The sequence below is a fragment of the Monodon monoceros genome, unplaced genomic scaffold (genome assembly GCF_005190385.1).
Source record: "Monodon monoceros isolate NGI ecotype Baffin Bay Population unplaced genomic scaffold, NGI_Narwhal_1 Super_Scaffold_18, whole genome shotgun sequence".
Lineage (NCBI taxonomy): Eukaryota > Metazoa > Chordata > Mammalia > Artiodactyla > Monodontidae > Monodon > Monodon monoceros.
The window spans coordinates 97,862,010-97,884,822 of record NW_021703774.1 but is presented as its reverse complement, the minus strand read 5'-3'; the positions used below and the strand labels follow the sequence as shown (position 1 = coordinate 97,884,822).

General features: G+C 41.7%; 1 protein-coding gene across 2 annotated transcripts in view; it reads right to left on the bottom strand.

The window, feature by feature from the left end:
- Positions 1–6,636: 6,636 nt before the first annotated feature.
- ALG14 (ALG14 UDP-N-acetylglucosaminyltransferase subunit) overlaps positions 6,637–22,813 on the bottom strand; it is a 101,701-nt gene continuing 85,524 nt past the window's right edge. Inside the window, exon 3 of one of the 2 annotated variants that reach the window (XM_029229703.1) lies at positions 6,637–7,065. In XM_029229703.1, the coding sequence (XP_029085536.1) occupies positions 6,835–7,065 (231 nt within the window). In that variant the 3' untranslated portion in view covers positions 6,637–6,834. The remainder of the gene's footprint in view (positions 7,066–22,813) is intronic. The other variant, XM_029229702.1, reaches the window with a different exon arrangement.

Here is a 22,813-nt window from a genome sequence, read left to right as displayed (position 1 = left end):
TCTCCCCTCACACGTCTACCACCTGGATTGAGATGACTCAAAGCCTGTGCTTAGCTGTGACCATGACCCTGAACACCTACACCTGGCCCCTCCGTGGGGCTTGCGCTTCTCACAGCCTAGTGGCTGCCTTCTGTGACGGCATCCCCCGGGGGAATGTCTGAGTTAGAATGTCACTTCCCACTCTCGCTGCAGTCTGGTGGCCGGTTTAAATTCCAAGGGAGAGCAACCAAACTCCACTTCTGAGTGAGGAAGCAGCCGGGTCATACTGCAGAGCATGTGGCTGGCCAACTTTGGAAAATACAATTCACCTCCGTGGTCTGGGTTGAGGCCCTTTAGGGAGGAGGTGGGAGAGGGAGTTACTGCGTGCCAAGGCCATCTTCTCCCTCCAGGCCCCCCACTGGCTCTTTTCACCCAGTTCTTACTCAGCTCTTCCCCAGTGGCCACGCTTTGTCCCCAGACCTTCTGTCTTTGTTCAGTCTCTGGTCATGGGCAGAGATGGAATCACAATAAACAAAAACACTCCCTGTAGCAGCTTCCTGGCTGCTGTGCTTAGTTTTTGGTTTGTCTTTCTTCATCTGTATACACAGCCACAAATATCTAAGGACAGATTCCCTGACTACTGATGATAGCTTTTTTCATTGAGAAATAATTCACATGCCATACGGTACACCTTTTTATAGTGTACAACTCAGTGGGTTTTAGTATATTCATAGTTGTACAACCATCACCATTATCGAATTCTAGAACATCTCACTTAAAAGAAAACCCCACATCCATTTAAAGTCACCCTCATTGCCCCTTCCCACAGCACCTGGCAACAATGAATCTACTTTCTCTCAATGGATTTGCCTATTCTGGACAGTTTATGTAAATGGAATCATACAATATGTGGGTTTTTATGATTGGCTTATTTCCCTTAGCATGTTTTCAAGGTTCATTCATCTATGCTGTAGCATGTCATGAATTAGTCACATCCTTTTTGTGACTGAATAATATTTCATCATACAGATATATCACTTTTGTTAATCCATCCATTAGTTTGGTGGACATCTAGGTTGTTCCCACCTTTTGACTATTATGAATAATGCTGGAATGAATGTTTGGGTACAGGATATGTGTGAACATGTTTTCAGTTCTCTGGGGTATACACCTAGGAGTGGAATTGCTGGGTCCCATGGTAACTTTAATTCTTTGAGGAACTGCCGAACTGTTTTCCACAGCTGCTGAACCATTCTACATTCCCACCAGCAACGTATAAGGGTTTCAATTTCTCCACATTCTTGGCAACATATGTTATTTTCTGCTTTGTTTGATAAAGGCCATCCTAGAGGGTGGGAGTGGTTGCTGGGCTTAGTCTAAGGAGAGCCTTCCTTTAGGCCACTACATACCAAGGAAGCCACCTTGGTTGCCTGGAGACATAAGGTAACTGAGGGCTTACTATGTGTTAGGCTCTGTGCTAAAGGCAGTACATGTATCATCTAGTTTGGTGTTCACAACTCTAGAACTAGGTACCATTATTATGCCTATTTGACAAGTAAACAAAGTGAGGCACAGAATAACTTGCTAGAAAAGGGACGAGGTTTGGAAGACACGAATTTCCTGTACTAAAAATAAGTTAGAGAACTTGGATACTAATGAAGGAGTCTGGTGGTCTAAGTAAAAGTTAAAAAAAATTTTTTTTTCAAAACAAAACAAAAAACGCCAGGTACATTGTAGCTGGCCAAATTCGAAGCCGGCCTCCAGTATTCTAACCATGATGCCCACACCCCGTATGACCCCCTATCCTGAAGTAGAAATGGGACCTATGAATATCATGGGCTATTGCTCTCCTGAATATGTTATATTAATATGGCAAAAGGGATTTTGAGGATGTTATTATGGTTCCTAGTCAGCTGACACCGATTTAATTAAAAGGGAGAGAGATTACCGGAGGTGTGCCTGATCCCAGTTACGTGAGTCCTTAAAAGAGACAAGGTGCAGTAGAGACTCTCCTGCTGGCCATTAAGAAACAGGTCACCATGAGCCCTACAACTGCAAGGAACTGAATTCAGCCAGCAACACCCTGAACAAGTTTGGAAGATCTAGAGTTCCAGATCAGAACTCAGTCCCGGCTGTCACCTTGATTACAGCCTGTGAGACCCTGAGTAGAGAACTAGTTAAGCCCTGAACGGGTTTCTAACCTACGGAGCTGTGAGATAATGACTGTTACTTTAAGCCACTAAGTTTGCCGCACTTTGTTACACAGCAATAGAAAACTAGTACACAGAGCACAGACTGACTAAAGGCTGCTAGAGGAGATGAACTCATTGGTGTGTCATACATAAAGAACAGCACTTCTCAAAATGTGGCCCAGGGACCCCTGGGGGGCCTCAAGGTCTTTTCAGGGCTCCACGAGGTCAAAACTATTGTCATGTGATTAAGGCATACTGAGGTGTTATCTGTCTTTTTCCTTCTCATTACTTTATAGTTTTCTAGATGCTACAGGATGTGTAATGATGTCATTGCTCTGATGGTTAATAGTGTCCCCGTCTATTCCTATGTTTAAAAAATTTCTGGTTTAATTTCTAATGTGGTAAATATTGACAAATATAGCCCCCATAAACAAAAGTTCATTGGGGTCTTTCAATAATTTTTAATGAGGTCTTGAGACCAAAAAGCTTGAGAGCCACTGGTCCAGATGAAATGGAACTAAGTAGGCCTAGGCAAAGTCTGAAAGTATAAGAATTTATATACTTACTTAATGGCTACATTCTGTCCTGAGCTGTAGTAGGTGTGACCAAGAGTGGAGCAAGGGCACAAAAGTAGCATGAGGTACAGTCCCTGAAGTAAGGCAAACATAAAGAATTAATTAGCAAAAGCATCCGTGTCTTCCCTTCACAGGTGTTTATGTAAGTACAAGGTACTGTAATATAATGGTACATAATCTGTGCTAACCTTAGGTGTGGGCAGCTAGGACACAGTGTGTAGAGAAGAAGTTGCTGAAACCAGGCTATGGGGGAACAAGGGATATTTTACTGGAGAGGTGAGACGTAAGTTGGGAGGGGAAGTGGGAAGAGGACAAATATTTCAGGCACCCTGACTCAAATCTTAGCTGAAATGTCGCTTTCTTAGAGAGGCCTTTCCTGATATCCCTGTCTAGAGCAGTCAGCACTGTGCTCCCTTCACAGCACCCTGCTGATTTCTTTTCTAGCACTTTTAAAATTTTAAACCTAACATAGCTGTTCAAATAAGTCTGGCTGGAGCTACAGTACCTTGGTTCAAATGCCAGCTCTGCTACTTTCTAGTTGTAAAATCTTAGATAAGTTACTTAATCTCTTTATGCCTCAGTTCCTCAAAAAATGTGCTAACAAAGCAAGGAATTTATGTTAAAGCGTTAGCTTAGTTGTGACCATGGGACTAAAAAGGAAGGCTGGATATGAACTAGTTCAAACGCAGAATCAATGGGTGAAATCAGATGACAAGGAGAGAAGAGGATGAAAAGATAAGGGAAAATTCTGGGGATATTAAAAAAAAAAAAGGCAACCAATTATACGTAGATTAAAGAAAGAGTAAAAAAACAAAAATTATTCCAAAGTTTGCTGTTTGAGCGAGATGGCAGAGCCTGGCATCAGGTGACTGCTTTGAAGGGAAAAGGAGGAGGCACGTCAAATCCACGTTTAAAGTGAGTGGGAACAAGAACACAGACCACTTGATTTGAGAGTCCTGGGGTGCTGGGGCTTACAGAAGCAAGCTCATGGCAGATGACGAAATCTGGATGTCTGCTCATCGTCTGCCAAAGCTGAAATCATGGGGAAGAAACTACACAAGGTCCCCAACACCAAGCTGTATGGAGGACGACCTTCTTTAATATTCACGATGGCATTACTGTGGATAAAAGAAGCTTCATACATTGCTATCAAACTCTTTTTGGTGAGATGGGGCTTTTTAGGAGATATGAAGCACAGATTCAATGCAGGGAGCTGCACAGTAAGAGGTGGCACATTTCCCAACATTAACCTATCTTGGTAAAGACAATTAAACAGTGTGTTTCCAGATGCTTTTATACGGGGAAGCTTGGGTCATCTCTCTTCTACCAAGGACCTCTTGCTATTCAGTTTAAAAGTGTACAACATTCCTCTTGTTGACATGGTTTCATAGCACTCTTCGTTCCCGGCGAAAGCTTCCTGTGATGACTTTTGGATGTCCCTTCTGAAACATTTAGGCTTTGACCTGGCAAGCTGCTGAGACCCATTAGGACAGCTGAACTGTAGATAAAATCTTCCAGGGAAGTAGGTGTGGGCAGGATGTGTGGTTTCCCTGCCTCTCATTTAAAGACTGATGCAACAAATTTTTCATGAATAGTCTCTTCCAGTAAGAGTTGCATTCCAGAGTGCCTCAAGAGAAATTGGAAAGGACAAGTTAGCTACTGATTTCTTCAGTTTCAGTTGAGACTAGAGCACTAGCTTTCTTCATGCCGCAGAAATGCACAGCAGGGATACAGCCCCTACTGCAATCTCAAACCAGCTCCCTTTGCTAGTGTGACCCTGAGGACTTGAATTAGCCATAACAATAAGACACAGGGGAATAGGCATTTGTTTACCAAATGATCTGGAACTGAGAAAGAAGGCATGATCACATGTGCCTCAGCTGGGCTCTGAAACGTGTGCATAGCAGCCCGAACCCAGGAAGATATTTCTGAACTTTCAGTGATATAACACACACAGATTCTTTCTCTGACATTCCAGGCTAACCACTGTCTAAGTTAAGGCTCTGCAAAACATCTGGGACATACGTTTCTGGAAAAAATCATGGCTTCTTTTCTACAATTCTCCATGGCCTAAGCATTGTAAGCTCTGGCCCGACAGGAGCCAATGCAGCAGGCTTAGTTGCGGGGGCCCTGGGACAGCTGCCCTGGAGCACAGACAGGCATTAACTGCACTGAATACAGTCCACTCATCAACTACTCACCTAGTACCACTCAGGAACAGTGACAGAGAAAAACTTTTCAAAGATGCATAAAATGTACATGCTGCTGTCTCAAAAAAAAAAAAAAATCACTTTCTCCCTAAAAAAGTAGAGGCTTACTTCATCTCCGCTCCCGGTGGAACCACACGAATATGGTACCTGATATTTCAGACCTTTATGTCAGGTGACACAGAGCCTGAGATCTGAGATTTAAAATCAAAGCACAGTGAACTAGCGCTTGGCTGCCCCGCTGGCCACCGAATCCAGAGGGCAAAGTGCTTTCACTATTCTGAGAGTCTTCTGCCATGAGTTTCTCCAGGCAAAAACCTGGGAAAATGTCCTGACAGATGAGCCTACTTTACTTTATTCAGAGAAAGAGAATTTCTAAAAGAACAAGAAAGGCTAGGGTAGCCTCAGCATTTTAATTTTATGTCATCTTAGGTGATCAAGCCTCTTTTCACCAAAAGTCAACTTCTTTGTTAATTTCTTACCATTTCTTTATTAGATTTATATCATACTTATAAGACAGATTTAAGAGGAAAAAAAAACCAAACAACTTAAACATCACAAGAGGTCTTCTCATTGTTTGTTGCCTTGTTAAAATAGCAGGGAGGGGAATGGAATTCCTGTTTATTGCAGAGCTGCTGGGCCAGGCCCTGCATTAGGTGTTGTACTTCTGTTGTAGTTGACATGGCTCTTTAGGAGCACAGATTCTCAAGCAGGGCCAGCTAAATAATCGGCAAGGTCCAGTGCAAAATACAATGTGAGCCTCTTGTTCAAAATATGCTAAGAAATTCAAGAGAGAGACAGCAGAGTATTAAACCAAGTGTCGGGCCCTCCTAACTATGGGTCCCTATGTGGCTGCAGAGGCCACATGCCCATGATACTGGCTCTGCTCTTAAGCTTGGGCTCGAATTCTCGATTTGGCACTTACTAGTCATATGAGCTTGGAAAGTCATCTGTAAAATGGGGGTAATTACAGTCCCTACCTCATTGAGTTGTTATTAGAGTTAAATGAGTTAATATTTGAAAAGTGCTTAGAAGAACATCTGGCATACAACAAGCACTTAAGTAAATGTTAAGTCAATATATACTCTCCTGAGCCTACACATCTTAAAATGCCAGAGATAGCTATAGCCACAAAACCGTGAATTTACCATAACATTAAAAAAAATGTTTTGAGAGTTCGGCCCTGATAAACAGAACCATGTTTTTACTCGTATGACAGTAGTCACCTTTTCATTTATTTTAACAAACAAAAGATTTTAAAAGATATCCTGGAGTAAGGCCAGCTACTCACAAAGCAAAACCAGAGAATAAAAACAGATACTGGTTTATGCGCTCAGTTCTGGAAGCCTGTGGAGTGCAAATTGTCATGAAGCCAATTTAATATAACTGCTTCCTTTATGCTGAAAGGATTCACTAGGGACCTCTCTGTTTCCATACAGGAAATAAAGCCTGTTGTGTCTGAACAAAAACTAAGAAATATTTTTCTTTTTCTTTCTATAATGCAGAATACTGTAAAAAAAAAAAAAAAAGCTGTAGAACAGGAAATGTGGCTAATCATACAAATTCTATATTTAGTTCTAGAAAATATTAGTAAAATATTAGTAAAACAAGTCAGAAGATAACTTGCAGGTAGTGGTAAACACCTGTATATAGAACAGAAATTTGGAGCACAGAGGCATAAACACTTAATGGTTTATTAATGTTTGTTTTATAAAAGCAACCTCAGTTTCCTCACTGGGTTACTTATACATTTCTCTACTCTTGACCACCAATAATTCTCAGGATTCTCAAAAGCTTTTACAATAAACATGTAGTTTTTTGTTCCCCATTTATAGTAAATATTGTTGACTGCAAAATTCTAAAGAAGTAAGTTGTCATTCATCAAACAATTCGCCCGAGGTAGACAGATTTGGGATATTTCTCCTTAAGAGTCGGCCACTGAACAATGAAGTAATCGGAGAGGTGAAACAGAATCTTTCCGGACAGGGATAAATGTTCCACTCGGCAGATGCTTTCAACGTAGACAATGATCACTTTCTTTATTCCTAGTATCCCAAGGAGAAGGGCAGATATACAGATAGGAACACATGTTCCTGGTCCGTTACATAACACCTTGAAAAAAAAAAAAGTTGAAGGTCAAATAAAAACACAGAATACTGCTCTAATTTTAAATGAAAAACAGTCCAATATTAGGGAGGATTTTTTTATTATGCTAAGTCTTGAGCGATTCCTTGTTAAGATCCGGTCTGTAGCAAACTCGTGCAGTTAGAAGCCAGGTGGGGCTGTGTTGTCGGCTCTCCTGCTTACCAACTGTGTGAGTTGGGACAAATCAGTCCACTTCTCTGCACCTGGGTGGCCTGCCCTGTGCCACAGGACGTGTGCACACAGTGCCTGGTGCTCAGCCAGCACCCACAGGATGGGTGCGTGTTGCTCTTCTCCGACTGCTTTGTGGATCTTGAATGTCACACAAACATATGGAAAACAGATAAACTCAGTTGTGATTCACTGTTTTCTCATATAGTGACTTGTTCGTGTTGATTTTTTAAAGTAATCTAATTAATAGTTGGAGGACTGACATGTTAAGATATAGGAGAAAATGTCTTTAAATGACTAATTATGTAGAATATTTTTGTTGGAGGTAGAATCACTGTAGGAGTTCAATCCAACACATGGGATATTCGAGAGAAGGTTACTAAATGAATGAGATTTTCCCTCAAGAGAATTTTATCCACACTTGTGATCCCGAGAGTTTTAATGCTTTTGACTTCTGCTAATTTTTATAGAAAGCCATTGATTAAAAACAATTTAGTTGGTGAACCTAATAAGAGAAATAAAAATTTAACTCATAGAGTAACTGCAAAGAATTTTTATAAGTTTTTTAAGAAAATGAGGGGAAAGCTATTACACAGAATTGTTGGTAAGATAATTTACTATTCTTTTCAGAGGAGAAAAAGCATTTTGCACAACATCTCAATCATATGCTCGTGCTGACTGAATTAGTACAAAAAGCATTTTTTACTCCACAAGTCATAAAACAGGAGATCTGTGGTTGTCTACACACGCCTACTGGGTATTACCTCCAATGTCACATGATCGCTCCAGCACAAGGCCCACAAAACTTATCAGACATCAGAGAATCTTAGAGATGAAAGGGTCCCCAGAAATATTGTCTAACCATCCCAGCATTGCAGGGACCTTCCCCAACAGATGTCTGCTGGGGCTGTGAGACAAGGTGAGGGATATAACGGTTTGGTAAAGGTCATGTGAACTAAGCCCCGCCCTTCCTGGAGGCAGGACCACCTGGAACACCATTCACAGAGCTTTGGAATCAGAGACAGTAGCCTGTTTCAGGTAGGAACCAATCCTTTTTAGTCTCCCTTAGCTCCCACCTACGAGTTAAATCCCCTGCCTGTCTTTTATGAAGAACTTTTGTTCAGACTTTCTCCTGAAGAACCAGCTACTAAGCTGCTCTCCAGGCCAGTGCTCTTTAATCCCCACTGAGTTGCCCCTATAACCTTTCTTCATAGACCCTCAATGGAGCATAAAAGAAACAAAATGGGACAGGGAGTCCGGGGTTAAACAAGCTGTGTACTAGCTCTGTGACCTTGGACGACGGTAATCGTAATTACCACCTCAGCTCTCACTACCACTATTTATCAACAACACATCGTGGTCTGGTACTGTACTGAACATTTCACATGTATTCTTTTAGTTAATCCTCACAGCAATCATTTGAGGCAAGCTTTCATATCCCTTTTTGCAGAATAGGAACCTGAGGCACAGAGAGATTGGGCCAGCTGACTGATCACACATCTAGTCCAGACTAGATGACCTCTCCTGTTAGCTCCAGGATTTGATAATTCTTTGAGTCTCATTTGTTTCTAGTTTTGTCTGAAGCCTAAGTTACAAGATTGTTCTGAATCCTTTCAGGATTTAGAATTCTAAAAATCCTATTAATGCAAGGTTTCTCTAATAACGGCACTATTGACATTTTGGACCGGATTATTTTTCTTTGTGGGGCCAGTCCTGTGCATCGTAGAATGTTTAGCAGCATCCCTGGCCTCTATCCACAAGATTCCAGTAGCCAAGAAGATCAAGAATGTCTCCAAGCATTGCCAACTCTCCAGGTGAGAACCACTGTGTTCATGTATTCCCTAATCCTTGGATTATCTGTGTTGCTTTTCTCAATTTTTTTTCCCATAGTACAGAACAAAATAAAACCTACAGCTAAAAGGTAATATAAAGGTTGCACATTGGATCTTGAATGTCACAAAAATATTTTCATGTTTGTTGCCTTTAAAAAAAAAGTACACATCCACATGTGTTCCTTTCAGTGTCTGGTCGGCCCGCTATACACAAGTTGTGAATACATTAATAGAGATGTCCGGATACAAGAGGGGAAGTGACTGGGCACTGGTGGGAGATGCTTTAATAACCTGCCATAGATCAGAGGCAAAAGGTAAAAGTGGAAATTAAAGGTATTTTGTTTATCTCTGTTGTATCTCTATTTTGAGGTACTTTACTACAAAAGTCCCAGAAACAATAAAATCACAAAACCCTAAACCAAGCATATGAAAAAAAAAATCTTAAGGAAAACTTAGGCAAAGGAAAGCTTCTTTTAATTAACCACAGGTTTTAACTCTGAGTTTTACAGTAGCCTGGGTAAAAATTTAAAAATTGGGGATTATGGAGTTTCTATTATTTCATGGAGCATACCAGAGAGACTTATTCCAAGCACTAAACAAACTAGAATTTACTGAGATAGCCTGGGTAAAGACTTTAAACAATATAATGGTTGAAGTTGTCTTTTTAATTTTATAAAAAACACAGAAATACTCTTCATATTTCTATTTCTTAAAACATAAGTTCTCAGTAAACGTGGGTGCACTGCTCTTACTAACTCTCTACCTCATTACTTTGTAAGCTCCTTATAAGCAGGGTCAATTTCTAGGACAATCTATGTTTTGAACTTGGAACAAAATAGGCACTCACTAAATTCTGCTGAAAGGAAGGAAGGAAAATGATTGAAGGATAAGGGAGGAGGGAATCCTTTGCCTATCATATATAAGTCAAACGTTCGCTTTGCCAGACTTGACCCTGTTTGTATCTGTATCATACACATTTATCATGAACATAATGGCTGTGACTGACAACTTAAAACTTTTTTACTATCTCAGATCCATCGCCTTTTCCTCAGGGGAACCACTGTATCCCTTGCTCTCAACTTAAATGTTTGAATAGAGTTGACTCCACGCTCAACTATAAGGAGAGGACATATGACTCCAGTCTGACCAGCCAGATCATCGAATTTCCCTGGTCAAAGTCATCCGTTCAGGGAAGAGCATATAACCCAGTGAGAAACCGCAAGACGTAGTGGGACATTCGTTGGGGCTACTGAGAGAGCAGTACCTTTTCTGTTGTACTGGCACCTAGGAGAATGTGGACCTGGCAATGGTAACATCTATCTTGCCACCATGTGGAGGGCTTGAGAATGAAGCCATGACAAAGCAGAAGAGAGCAGAGCTGAGAGATGAAGACAGGCCAGGTCCCAAAGATAGCATTTAAGATCCATGAATCCAGCTGTGCCTAAAGGAAACCAGATCTACCCCTAGACTTGCCAGGTATGTGAGGGAATATATTCCATTTTTGCTCAAGCCAGTTTGAATCAGGACTTCTGTCATTAGCAATAAAAAGCATCCTGACACAGCCCTTTATTTTGTCTAACTCCCTGACTAAGCTCCGACTGTCTGCAGTGCCAACCGGTAGGTGTTCATACGTGCCTGTTGGATGAATTAACAAATCAATAAACTTCTCTGAGAGCAGGAAATCCAAGAGATGTACTAAAGATAATATAAATTATGGGTCTAGAAAACTGCAAGAGGTCAGGGCTAAAATAAACATGAAGTCATGAGGATAGATGAGCCCGATCAAGGATCAAGAAGAGTTACAAGAGGATTGTTGTTCTGTAGATTTGGGTCACCACAGGTCAAGTCCTGTTGGCTGAGACATGACATCAGCATGCACGAAAAGACAAATTTAACTAGGGTAGTCTGAACTTAATTCTTAGCCTAGTAGGAACCCCATACACAGAATACGGGCCAAGAACTTTGGGGTCCTGGGTTGGTTTGAAAGTCAGAGACCATAAAGTTGTGGGTGATCCAAGCATATGAAGGTGAGATTGAAAGCCAGACGAAGAGTCCAACTAGTCTGTAATCTAAAGAGACTGGACAGAAAAGCGGAGTCCAACTCTGAGACACTGGCCTGAAAACCAGACTTTTGGACACCAGCCTCTGGCTGGTGGAGGAGGATGCTGGAGAGAGCTAACAAACTGAGGAACCCAGCTGCAGGCAAGGTTTTACTGAACTTCCAGGGCCATGCAAGAAGCTGGAGAACTAGAGCCCACAGTCAAAGCTGAGCTGGCTTGGGAAGACAGTCTCTATGGAGGTCACAGGTTCTGTCAAAACCAACACTTCCATATATAGGATATTGGTTCCATTATGTAGACAGGTAAAAGGGGAGATGAGGAAGGCAGTAACCACTGAGATGTAGAACTACTCAGGAGTCACAGGAAGAGCCTTACAGGGGCTTCCCTGGTGGCGCAGTGGTTGACAGTCCGCCTGCCGATGCAGGGGACACGGGTTCATGCCCCGGTCTGGGAAGATCCCACATGCCGCGGAGCGGCTGGGCCCGTGAGCCATGGCCACTGAGCCTGCGCATCCAGAGCCTGCGCATCCAGAGCCTGTGCTCTGCAACGGGAGAGGCCGTGACAGTGAGAGGCCCGCGTACCACAAAAAAAATAAATAAAAATAAAGAAGCCTTATAGGTAAGTTGCTTAACAATGCACCCTTCTTTTTTTTTCTTTGTATTTTATTGAAACCCTTTATTTATTAATTTATTTTTTAACATCTTTATTGGAGTGCAATTGCTTTACAACGTTGTGTTAGTTTCTGCTGTATAACAAAGTGAAACAGCTATACGTATACATATATCCCCATATCCCATCCCTTTTGCATCTCCCTCCCACCCTCCCTAGCCCACCCCTCTAGGTGGTCACAAAGCACCGAGCTGATCTCCCTGTGCTCTGTAGCTGCTTCCCACTAGCTATCTACCTTACATTTGGTAGTGTATATTTGTCAATGCTACTCGCTCACTTCGTCCCAGCTTACCCTTCCCCCATACCGTGTCCTCAAGTCCATTCTCTACGTCTGCATCTTTATTCCTGTCCTGCCCCTAGGTTCATCAGAACCTTTTTTTTTTTTTAAGATTCCATACATGTGTTAGCATACGGTGTTTGTTTTTCTCTTTCTGACTTACTTCAGTCTGTATGACAGACTCTAGGTCCATCCACCTCACTACAAATAACTCAATTTCCTTTCCCTTTATGGCTGAGTAATTTTCCATTGTATATATGTGCCACATCTTCTTTATCCATTCATCTGTCGATGGACACCTAGGTTGCTTCCATGTCCTGGCTATTGTAAATAGTGCTGCAATGAACATTGTGGCACATGACTCTTTTGAATTATGGTTTTCTCACGGTATATGCCCAGTAGTGGGATTGCTGGGTCATATGGTAGTTCTATTTTTAGTTTTTTAAGGAACCTCCATACTGTTCTCCATAGTGGCTGTACCAATTCACATTCCCACCAGCAGTGCAAGAGGCTTCCCTTTTCTCCACACCCTCTCCAGCATTTATTGCTTGTAGATTTTTTGATGATGGCCATTCTGACCAGTGTGAGGTGATACCTCATTGCAGTTTTGATTTTTTTTTTAACATCTTTATTGGGGTATAATTGCTTTACAATGGTGTGTTAGTTTCTGCTTTACAACAAAGTGAATCAGCCATACATATACACATGTTCCCATATCTCCTCCCTCTTGCGTCTCCCTCCCTCCCACCCTCCCTATCCCACTCCTCCATGTGGTCACAAAGCACTGAGCTGATCTCCCTGTGCTATGCGGCCGCTTCCCACTAGCTATCTACCTTACGTTTAGTAATGTATATATGTACATGCCTCTCTCTCGCTCTGTCACAGCTCACCCTTCCCCCTCCCCATATCCTCAAGTCCGTTCTCCAGTAGGTCTGTGTCTTTATTCCTGTCTTACCCCTAGGTCCTTCAGGACATTTTTTTCTTAAATTCCATATATATGTGTTAGCATATGGTATTTGTTTCTCTTTCTGACTCACTTCACTCTGTATGACAGACTCTAGGTCTATCCACCTCATTACAAATAGCTCAATTTCGTTTCTTTTTATGGCTGAGTAATATTCCATTGTATATATGTGCCACATCTTCTTTATCCATTCATCCGATGATAGGCACTTAGGTTGTTTCCATCTCTGGGCTATTGTAAATAGAACTGCAATGAACATTTTGGTACATGACTCTTTTTGAATTTTGGTTTTCTCAGGGTATATGCCCAGTAGTGGGATTCCTGGGTCATATGGTAGCTCTATTTGTAGTTTTTTAAAGAACCTCCATACTGTTCTCCATAGTGGCTGCACCAATTCACATTCTCACGAGCAGTGCAAGAGTCTTCCCTTTTCTCCACATTCTCTCCAGCATTTATTGTTTCTCGATTTTTTGATGATGGCCATTCTGACCAGTATGAGGTGATATTTCATTGTAGTTTTGATTTGCATTTCTCTAATGATTAGTGATGTTGAGCATCCCTCCATGTGTTTGTTGGCAATCTGTATATCTGCTTTGAAAAAATGTCTATTTACATCTTCTGCCCATTTTTGGATTGGGTTGTTTGTTTTTATGATATTGAGCTGCATGAGCTGCTTGTATATTTTGGAGATTAAGCCTTTGTCAGTTGCTTCGTTTGCAAATATTTTCCCCCATTCTGAGGGTTGTCTTTTCGTCTTGTTTATGTTTTCCTTTGCTGTGCAAAAGCTTTTAAGTTTCATTGGGTCCTATTTGTTTATTTTTGTTTTTATTTCCATTTCTCTATGAGATGAGTCAAAAAGGATCTTGCTGTGACTTATGACAAAGAGTGTTCTTCCTATGTTTTCCTCTAAGAGTTTTATACTGTCTGGCCTTACATTTAGGTCTTTAATCCATTTTGAGTTTATTTTTGTGTATGGTGTTAGGGAGTGTTCTAATTTCATTATTTTACATGTAGCTGTCCAGTTTTCCCAGCACCACTTATTGAAGAGGCTGTCTTGTCTCCAGTGTATATTCTTCCCTCCTTTATCAAAAATAAGGTGACCATATGTGCGTGCGTTTACCCCTGGGCTTTCTATCCTGTTCCATTAATCTATATTTCTGTTTTTGTACCAGTACCATACTGTCTTGATTACTGTAGTACAATCTGAAGTCAGGAACCCTGATTCCTCCAGCCCCATTTTTCTTTCTCAAGATTGCTTTGGCTATTTGAGGTCTTTTGTGTTTCCATACAAATTGTGAAATTTTTTGTTCTAGTTCTGCGAAAAATGCCAGTGGTAGTTTGATAGGGATTGCATTGAATCTGTAGATTACTTTGGGTAGTATAGTCATTTTCAGAATGTTAATTCTTCCAATCCAAGAACATGGTATATCTCTCCATCTGTTTGTATCATCTTTAATATCTTTCATCAGTGTCTTATAATTTTCTGCATACAGGTCTTTTGTCTCCTTAGGTAGGTTTATTCCTAGGTATGTTATTCTTTTTGTTGCAATGGTAAATGGGAGTGTTTCCTTAACTTCTCTTTCAGATTTTTCATCATTAGTGTATAGGAATGCAAGAGATTTCTGTGCATTAATTTTGTATCCTGGTACTTTACCAAATTCATTGATTAGCTCTAGTAATTTTCTGGTAGCATCTTTAGGATTCTCTATGTATAGTATCATGTCATCTGCAAATAGTGACAGTTTTACTTCTTCTTTTCCAATTTGGATTCCTTTTACTTCTCTGACTGCTGTGGCTAAAACTTCCAAAACTATGTTGGATAACAGCTGTGAGAGTGGGCAACCGTGTCTTGTTCCTGATCTTAGATGAAATGGTTTCAGTTTTTCGCCATTGAGAACGATATTGGCTGTGGGTTTGTCATATATAGCCTTTATTATGTTGGGGTAAGTTCCCTCTATGCCTACTTTCTGGAGAGTTTTTATCATAAATGGGTGTTGAATTTTATCAAAAGCTTTTTCTGCATCTATTGAGATGATTATATGGTTTTTATCCTTCAATTTGTTAATATGGTGTATCACATTGATTGATTTGCGTATATTGAAGAATCCTTGCATTCCTGGGATAAACCCCACTCGATCATGGTATCTGATCCTTTTAATGTGCTGTTGGATTCTGTTTGCTAGTATTTTGTTGAGGATTTTTGCATCTATGTTCACCAGTGATATTGGCCTGTAGTTTTCTTTCTTTGTGACATCTTTGGTTTTGGTATCAGGGAGATGGTGGTCTCATAGAATGAGTTTGGGAGTATTCCTCCCTCTGCTATATTTGTGAAGCATTTGAGAAAGATAGGTGTTAGCTCTTCTCTAAATGTTTCACAGAATTCACCTGTGAAGCCATCTGGTCCTGGGCTTTTGTTTGTTGGAAGATTTTTAATCAGTTTCAACTTCAGTGCTTGTGACTGGTCTCTTTATATTTTCTATTTCTCCCTGGTTCAGGCTTTGAATGTTGTGCTTTTCTAAGGATTTGTCCATTTCTTCCAGGGTGTCCATTTTATTGGCATATAGTGGCTTGTAGTACTCCCTCATGATTCGTTGTATTTCTGCAGTGTCAGTTGTTATTTCTCCTTTTTCATTTCTAATTCTGTTGATTTGAGTCTTCTCCCTTTTTTCTTGACGAGTCTGGCTAGTGGTTTATCAATTTTGTTTATCTTCTCAAAGAACCAGCTTTTAGTTTTATTGATTTTTGCTATTGTTTCCTTCATTTCTTTTTCTCTTATTACTGATCTGATCTTTATGCTTTCTTTCCTTCTGCTAACTTTGGCGTTATTTTGTTCTTCTTTCTCTAACTCCTTTAGGTGTAAGGTTAGGTTGTTTGAGATTTTTCTTGTTTCTTGAGGTAGGACTCTACTCCTATAAACTTGCCTCTTAAAACTGCTTTTGCTGCATCCCATAGGTTTTGGGTCATTGTGTTTTCATTGTCATTTGTTTCTAGGTATTTTTTAATTTCCTCTTTGATTTCTTCAGTGATCTCTTGGTTATTTAATAGTGTATTGTTTAGCCTCCATGTGTTTGTATTTTTTATAGTTTTTTTTCCTGTAATTGATATCTAGTCTCATAGCATTGTAGTCGGAAAAGATACTTGATATGATTTAAATTTTCTTAAATTTACCAAGGCTTGATTGTGATCTATCCTGGAGAATGTTTCATGAGCACTTGAGAAGAAAGTGTATTAGGTTGTTTTTGGATGGAGTGTCCTATAAATATCAAGTAAGTCCATCTTGTTTAATGTGTCATTTAAAGCTTGTGTTCCTTATTTATTTTCATTTTGGATGATCCGTCCATTGGTGAAAGTGGGGTGTTAAAGTCCCCCACTATTATTGTGTTACTGTCGATTTCCCCTTTTATGGCTGTTAGCATTTGCCTTATGTATTGAGGTGCTCCTATGTTGGGTGCATAAATAATTACAATTGTTATATCTTCTTCTTGGATTGATCCCTTGATCATTATGTAGTGTCCATGTCTCTTGTAACATTCTTTATTTTAAAGTCTATTTTATCTCATATGAGTATTGCTACTCCAGCTTTCTTTGATTTCCATTTGCATGGAATATCCTTTTCCATCCCCTCACTTTCAGTCTGTATGTGTCCCTAGGTCTGAAGTAGGTCTCTTGTAGACAGCTGATATATGGGTCTTGTTTTTGTATCCTTTCAGTGAGCCTGTGTCTTTCGGTTGGAGCATTTAATCCATTCACGTTTAAGGTAATTATCAATACGTATGTTCCTATGACCATTTTCTTAATTGTTTTGGGTTTGTTTTTGTAGGTCCTTTTCTTCTCTTATGTTTGCCACTTAGAGAGGTTCCTTCAGCCTTTGTTGTAGAGCTGTTTTGGTGGTGCTGAATTCTCTTAGCTTTTGCTTGTCTGTAAAGCTTTTGATTTCTCCATCAAATCTGAATGAGATCCTTGCTGGGTAGAGTAATCTTGGTTGTAGGTTCTTCTCTTTCATCACTTTAAATATGTCATGCCACTCCCCTCTGGCCTGTAGAGTTTCTGCTGAGAAATCAGCTGTTAACCTTATGGGAGTTCCCTTGTATGTTATTTGTTACTTTTCTCTTGCTGTTTCAATAATTTTTCTTTGTCTTTAATTTTTGCCGATTTGATTACTGTGTGTCTCGGTGTGTTTCTCCTTGGGTGTATCCTGTATGGTACTCTCTGTGCTTCCTGGACTTGGGTGGCTATTTCCTTTCCTATGTTAGGGAAGTTTTCGACTATAATCTCTTCAAATATTTTCTTGGGTCCTTTCTCTCTCTCTTCTCCTTCTGGGACCCCTATAATGCGAATGTTGATGTGTTTAATGTTGTCTCAGAGGTGTCTGAGACTGTCCTCAATTCTTTTCATTCCTTTTTCTTTTATTCTGCTCTGCAGTAGTTATTTACACTATTTTCTCTTCCAGTCACTTATCCGTTCTTCTGCTTCAGTTATTCTGCTATTGATTACTTCTAGAGAATTTTTAAATTTCATTTATTGTGTTGCTCATCATTGTTTGTTTACTCTTTAGTTCTTTAGGTCCTTGTTAAACGTTTCTTGTATTTCCTCCATTCTGTTTCCAAGAGTTTGGATATCTTTTCTATCATTACTCTGAATTCTTTTTCAGGTAGACTGTCTATTTCCTCTCCATTTGTTTGGTCTGGTGGGTTTTTACCTTCCTCCTTCATCTTCTACATATTTCTCTGTCTTCCCATTTTGCCTAACTTACTGTGTTTAGGGTCTGCTTTTCGCAGGCTGCAGGTCTGTAGTTACCATTGTTTTTGGTGTCTGCCTCAAGTGGATAAGGTTGGTTCAGTGGCTTGTGTAGGCTTCTGGGTGGAGGGGACTGGTGTCTGTGTTCTGTTGGGCGGGGCTAGATCTTGTCTTTCTGGTGGGCAGGGCTGTGTCCGGTGATGTGTTTTGGCTGTCTGTGAACTTAGTATGATTTTAGGCAGCCTCTTTGCTAATGGGTGGGGCTGTGTTACTGTCTTGCTAGTTGTTTGGCATGGGGTGTCCAGCACTGGAGATTGCTGGTCGTTGAGTGCGGCTGGGTCTGAGCATTGAGACAGAGGTCTCTAGGAGAGCTCTCACCGATTGATATTACATGGGGCTGGGAAGTCTCTGGTGGTCCAACATCCTGAACTCAGCTCTCCCACCTCAGAGGCTCAGGCCTGACAACAGGCTGGAGCACCAAGACCCTCTCAGCCACACGGCTCAGAAGAAAAGGGAGAAGAGAAGAAAGAAAAAAAAATGTTTTAATAAAATAATTAAAATAAAAAGATAAAAAAATTATTAAAATAAAAAAGGTAAAAAACATTAAAAAAAAAAAGAAGAGAGAAACCAAACCCATAAACAAATCGACCAATGATAACAAGCACTAAAAACTATACTAAGATAAACATAAAAGTCAGAAACAAGTCAGTCGCAGACAACAAACTCCAAGTCTACAGTTGCTCCCAAAGTCCACCGCCTCAATTTTGGGTTGCTTCGTTGTCTATTCAGGTGTTCCACAGATGCAGGGTACCTCAAGTTGATTGTGGGGATTTAATCCACTGCTCCTGAGGCTGCACAGACAGATTCCCCTTTCTCTTCTTTGTTCGCACAGCTCCTGGGGTTCAGCTTTGGCTTTGGCTCCACCTCTGCATGTAGGTCGCCCTCAGACATCTGTTCCCATCCCAACAGGACGGGGTAAAAGGAGCGGCTGATTAGGGGGCTCTGGCTCACTCACACCAAGGAGAGGGAGGAGTGTGGTAGTTATAATTGGAATGCGGGGCAAGCCTGCGGCGGCAGAGGTCAACATGACGTTGAACAGCCTGAGGCGTGCCGTGTGTCCTCCCGGGGAAGTTGTCCCTGAATCACGGGACCCTGGCAGTGGCAGGCTGCACAGGCTCCTGGCGGGGGTGGGGGGCCGGGGGTTGTGGGTAGTGACCTGTGCTTGCACTCAGGATTCTTGGTGGCTGCAGCAGCAGCCTTAGCATCTCATGCCCATCTCTGGTGTCCGTGCTGAGAGCCGCGGCTCATGCCCATCTTTGGAGCTTGTTTAGGCGGTGCTCTGAATCCCCTCTACTCTTGCACCCTGAAACAATGGTCTCTTGCCTCTTAGGCAGGTCCAGACTTTTTCCCGGACTCCCTCCCGGCTAGCTGTGGCGTACTATCCCCCTTCAGGCTGTGTTCACGCAGCCAACCCCAGTCCTCTCCCTGGGATCCGACCTCCGAAGCCCAAGCCTCAGCTCCCCGCCCTCACCCATCCCAGTGGGTGAGGAGACAAGCCTCTCGGGCTGGTGAGTGCTGATCTGCACCGATCCTCTGTGCGGAAATCTCTCCACTTTGCCCTCCACACCCCTGTTGATGCGCTCTCCTCCGTGGCTCCGAAGCTTCCCCCACCCACCCACTCCCCGTCTCCACCAGTGAAGGGGCTTCCTAGTGTGTGGAAACTTTTCCACCTTCATAGCTCCCTCCCAGAGGTGCAGGTCCCATCCCTATTCTTTTGTCTCTATTTTTTCTTTCTTCTTTTGCCCTACCCAGGTACATGGGGATTTTCTTGCCTTTTGGGAAGTCTGAGGTCTTCTGCCAGCATTCACTAGGTGTTCTGTAGGATTTGTTCCACATTTAGGTGTATTTTTGATGTATTTATGGGGAGGAAGGTGATCTCCTCATCTTATTCCTCTGCTATTTTGAAGGTCCTCCCTCTTCTTTTTAAAATTTTTATTTATTTAGGCTGTGTTGGGTCTTCGTTGCTGCATGTGGGCTTTCTCTAGTTGTGGCGAGCAGGGGCTATGCTTCGTTGCAGTGCGCGGGCTTCTCATTGTGGTAGCTTCTGTTGTTGCAGAGCACAGGCTCTAGGCGTGCGGACTTCAGTCATTGTGGCACACGGGCTCAGTGGTTGTGGCTCGTGGGCTCTAGAGCTCAGGCTCAGTAGTTGTGGCGCATGGGCTTAGCTGCTCTGCAGCATGTGGGATCTTCCTGGACCAGGGCTCGAACCCATGTCCCGTGCTTTGGCAGGCGGATTCTTGACCACTGCGCCACCAGGGAAGCCCAAAAATGCATCCTTCTTATTTTAGAAAATAAGAAAACCACAAAGTCACTTGCCTTAGCCGACAGAGACAAAATCTTCAGATTTGGGTAAGAGAAGGGTAATGCAAACCCCAGAGATGCCTACTTCTGTGAATCACTGAGCTAAAATACGGTGAGGGGAAGATGAGCATGAGGGAGGGAAAGCTCAGATAGGAGCTGGGTGAGCTAAGCAGGGCTGGGAAAGGCTTACAGAATGGAACGAATGATCTATACGTGAACATAAAGACTGCAGGAACGAACTGGTGGTGAGGGAGGAACTGATGATATAGAAAAAGTGAGTTCTTTCAACACCAGGAGAAAAGAGTAAGAGTTCAGAGTATTTGAGATTGGTTTGGGAAAAAATGTACCTTCTGAGAACATGACAAAGGATAAAAACGGTGGCACAGGAAGTTTGCCCTCAACAGATTTTTCTTTCAATATTTATAACTTTCCAGCTCAATGTGAAAAGTGCGGAAGAGCAAAAAGAAGATAATAATCCTTCTAATTTCATCAATCTGTTAACATTTTGGTGTATTATCTTCATATACACATTTATATTTCACTATAAAATATGTTCACGTATGAACATATATAATCTGAGAGCTTATATATAAATATTGTAAAGTGTTTTTTTGAAGTGTTGTTATATTTTTGTGTGTTGTGGAAAATTTTTTAAATTCATGATTTTTAATGACTGCATATATTTAATCCTATGGATATCTCATAATTCATCTAACTATTCCTTTATTGTTGGAAATTCGGGCTGACTCCTTTTATTGCTATTCTAAATCACGCTGTTATGAACATTTTTGTATATAAATCTGTGACCCCTAAGGTTTTAATTTTGCATTGAACTGTGTTCCAGAGTTCTTGCTGAGTGAGAAGTCAGAAGAAACAGCTTCAAGGACTTAGGGAAGTTGTAGAAAGTTTAATAAAACAACTGTCCTGAGTTGGGGATGGGCTATGTGGCCTTTTGTTTTGTTTTGTTTTTGTTCCTGTGTGGAAACTGAGTGATTTCCCACTGTATGAGTTGTGACAGCAGGCAGAGCCCATCTCACAAGTGAGATACTCCTTTCTGTGTTCCCTCTGCAGCTAGTGGATGGGCCGTGACTTGGCCAGATGTTTCTGCCTAGGTCTGATCAGGAGCTGGTGGTGCAGAGAAGCAAGGCCAGAGGAGAATCTGTTCTGGTGGCAAAGGTGCCACTGGCAGAGTCTGGCATCCAGTACCAGCGGGGCCAGCTACACTGTTCACTATCCAGCAGTGGTGGCAGCGGTGTTCCCCCAAAGCAGCTCTGAGGCCATGGAATTTGGGCTGTGGTTCTAGCTGTTCAGCTCCCACCTTGTCACTCCACGTTTACTAATCCTATTTCATTAGCTTTCCCAGTAACTCCGAGAGCTCTCAATAATCTTTCCCTAAATTCTTTTTCTGTTGCAGTCAGCCAAAGTGGATTTTTATGGTTCGTTACCAAGAACCTGACTGGTACGGAACAAAACAAAGGCTTTGAGAGCAGCAGATGCAGAGTTAGAGAAGGAACAGGTCACGTCAGAACAGTCACAGGATTTCCTCAAGCAGGGCTCAGAGCGCTGCACGGTGAGCACAGGAAGAGGCAGAGTGAAATAAGGATGAGGACCAAGCAGCAAAAAGCACCCAGGGTGAGTGTTTTGGCGTAGGGAAAGGATACTCAAAAGTCCTCATCCAAGAGAGGAGGAGGGCAAGAGCCGTGGGATAAAAGCCGTAGAAAACTGGATAGAGAAGCATCTGTGAGTAATAAAGAGAGTGAGGAAGAAAATGCAGTTGGAGGGCAGGTGGTCTATAACATGTAGAGGATATCGTCAGAGGACTGGAAGGCTGGGGGTGCAGCCTGAGGAAAGGCAGCACTGAATGTCAGCGCTCAGTGGAGGTGGACAGCAGGAAGGAACAGGACGCAGAGCAGATGGGATGACGTGTTCGCTTGGCTCACATTACAGTACACTGTATTTCTTCTTTTTTATGTGTATTTAATCATTTGAGTAGTAACAGTTAAACAGGAACATTTAAATATCAAGACCAACATGAAATAACCAAATAAAGCCCTAAACACCGGAATCACCAACTATTTATGAACTTCAAGGTCTCTTACAATTCTATTGCTAACACACAGAGTCTTCAGAGTTGTCATCACTGTGTGTATAGCATCTTGAGGTCTACTTTTCTAAGTATACCACTCTTCCTTCCATGTTGCTATATAGGCCTCAGTTGCTTCACTGCTTGAACATGTCACAGTCCACCTAGCCCCTTCCCTACTTCTCCTTACCCAGACATAGCTTTCATCTTCTTTTAAATCATATCAAAAAGGTAAGTAAAGCTATAAATTGTTTTTATCTAGGCTAATGGCTTATGTTGTAAAGACGCTGAATTTATTGCTGGCTCCTCGAATATCAGTTACTTGCATTTCATTTGATAACAACTGGACCCAATTCTAATGTGCGTACGCGTGCGCACGTGTAGGCTGCCTCACAACAAACAATGCTCTGGACACCAGCTGGTTGTCCTACAATTTAACTCAATTCTGACACTACCTACCTGGATATAGAATCAGATTCCACAGGTTAATGGCTCAGTCCCAAAGACTGCCCTCCCCCTTCAGATGCCTGTCACAAGCCCTGGCTGCCACCTCTACTTCTGGCT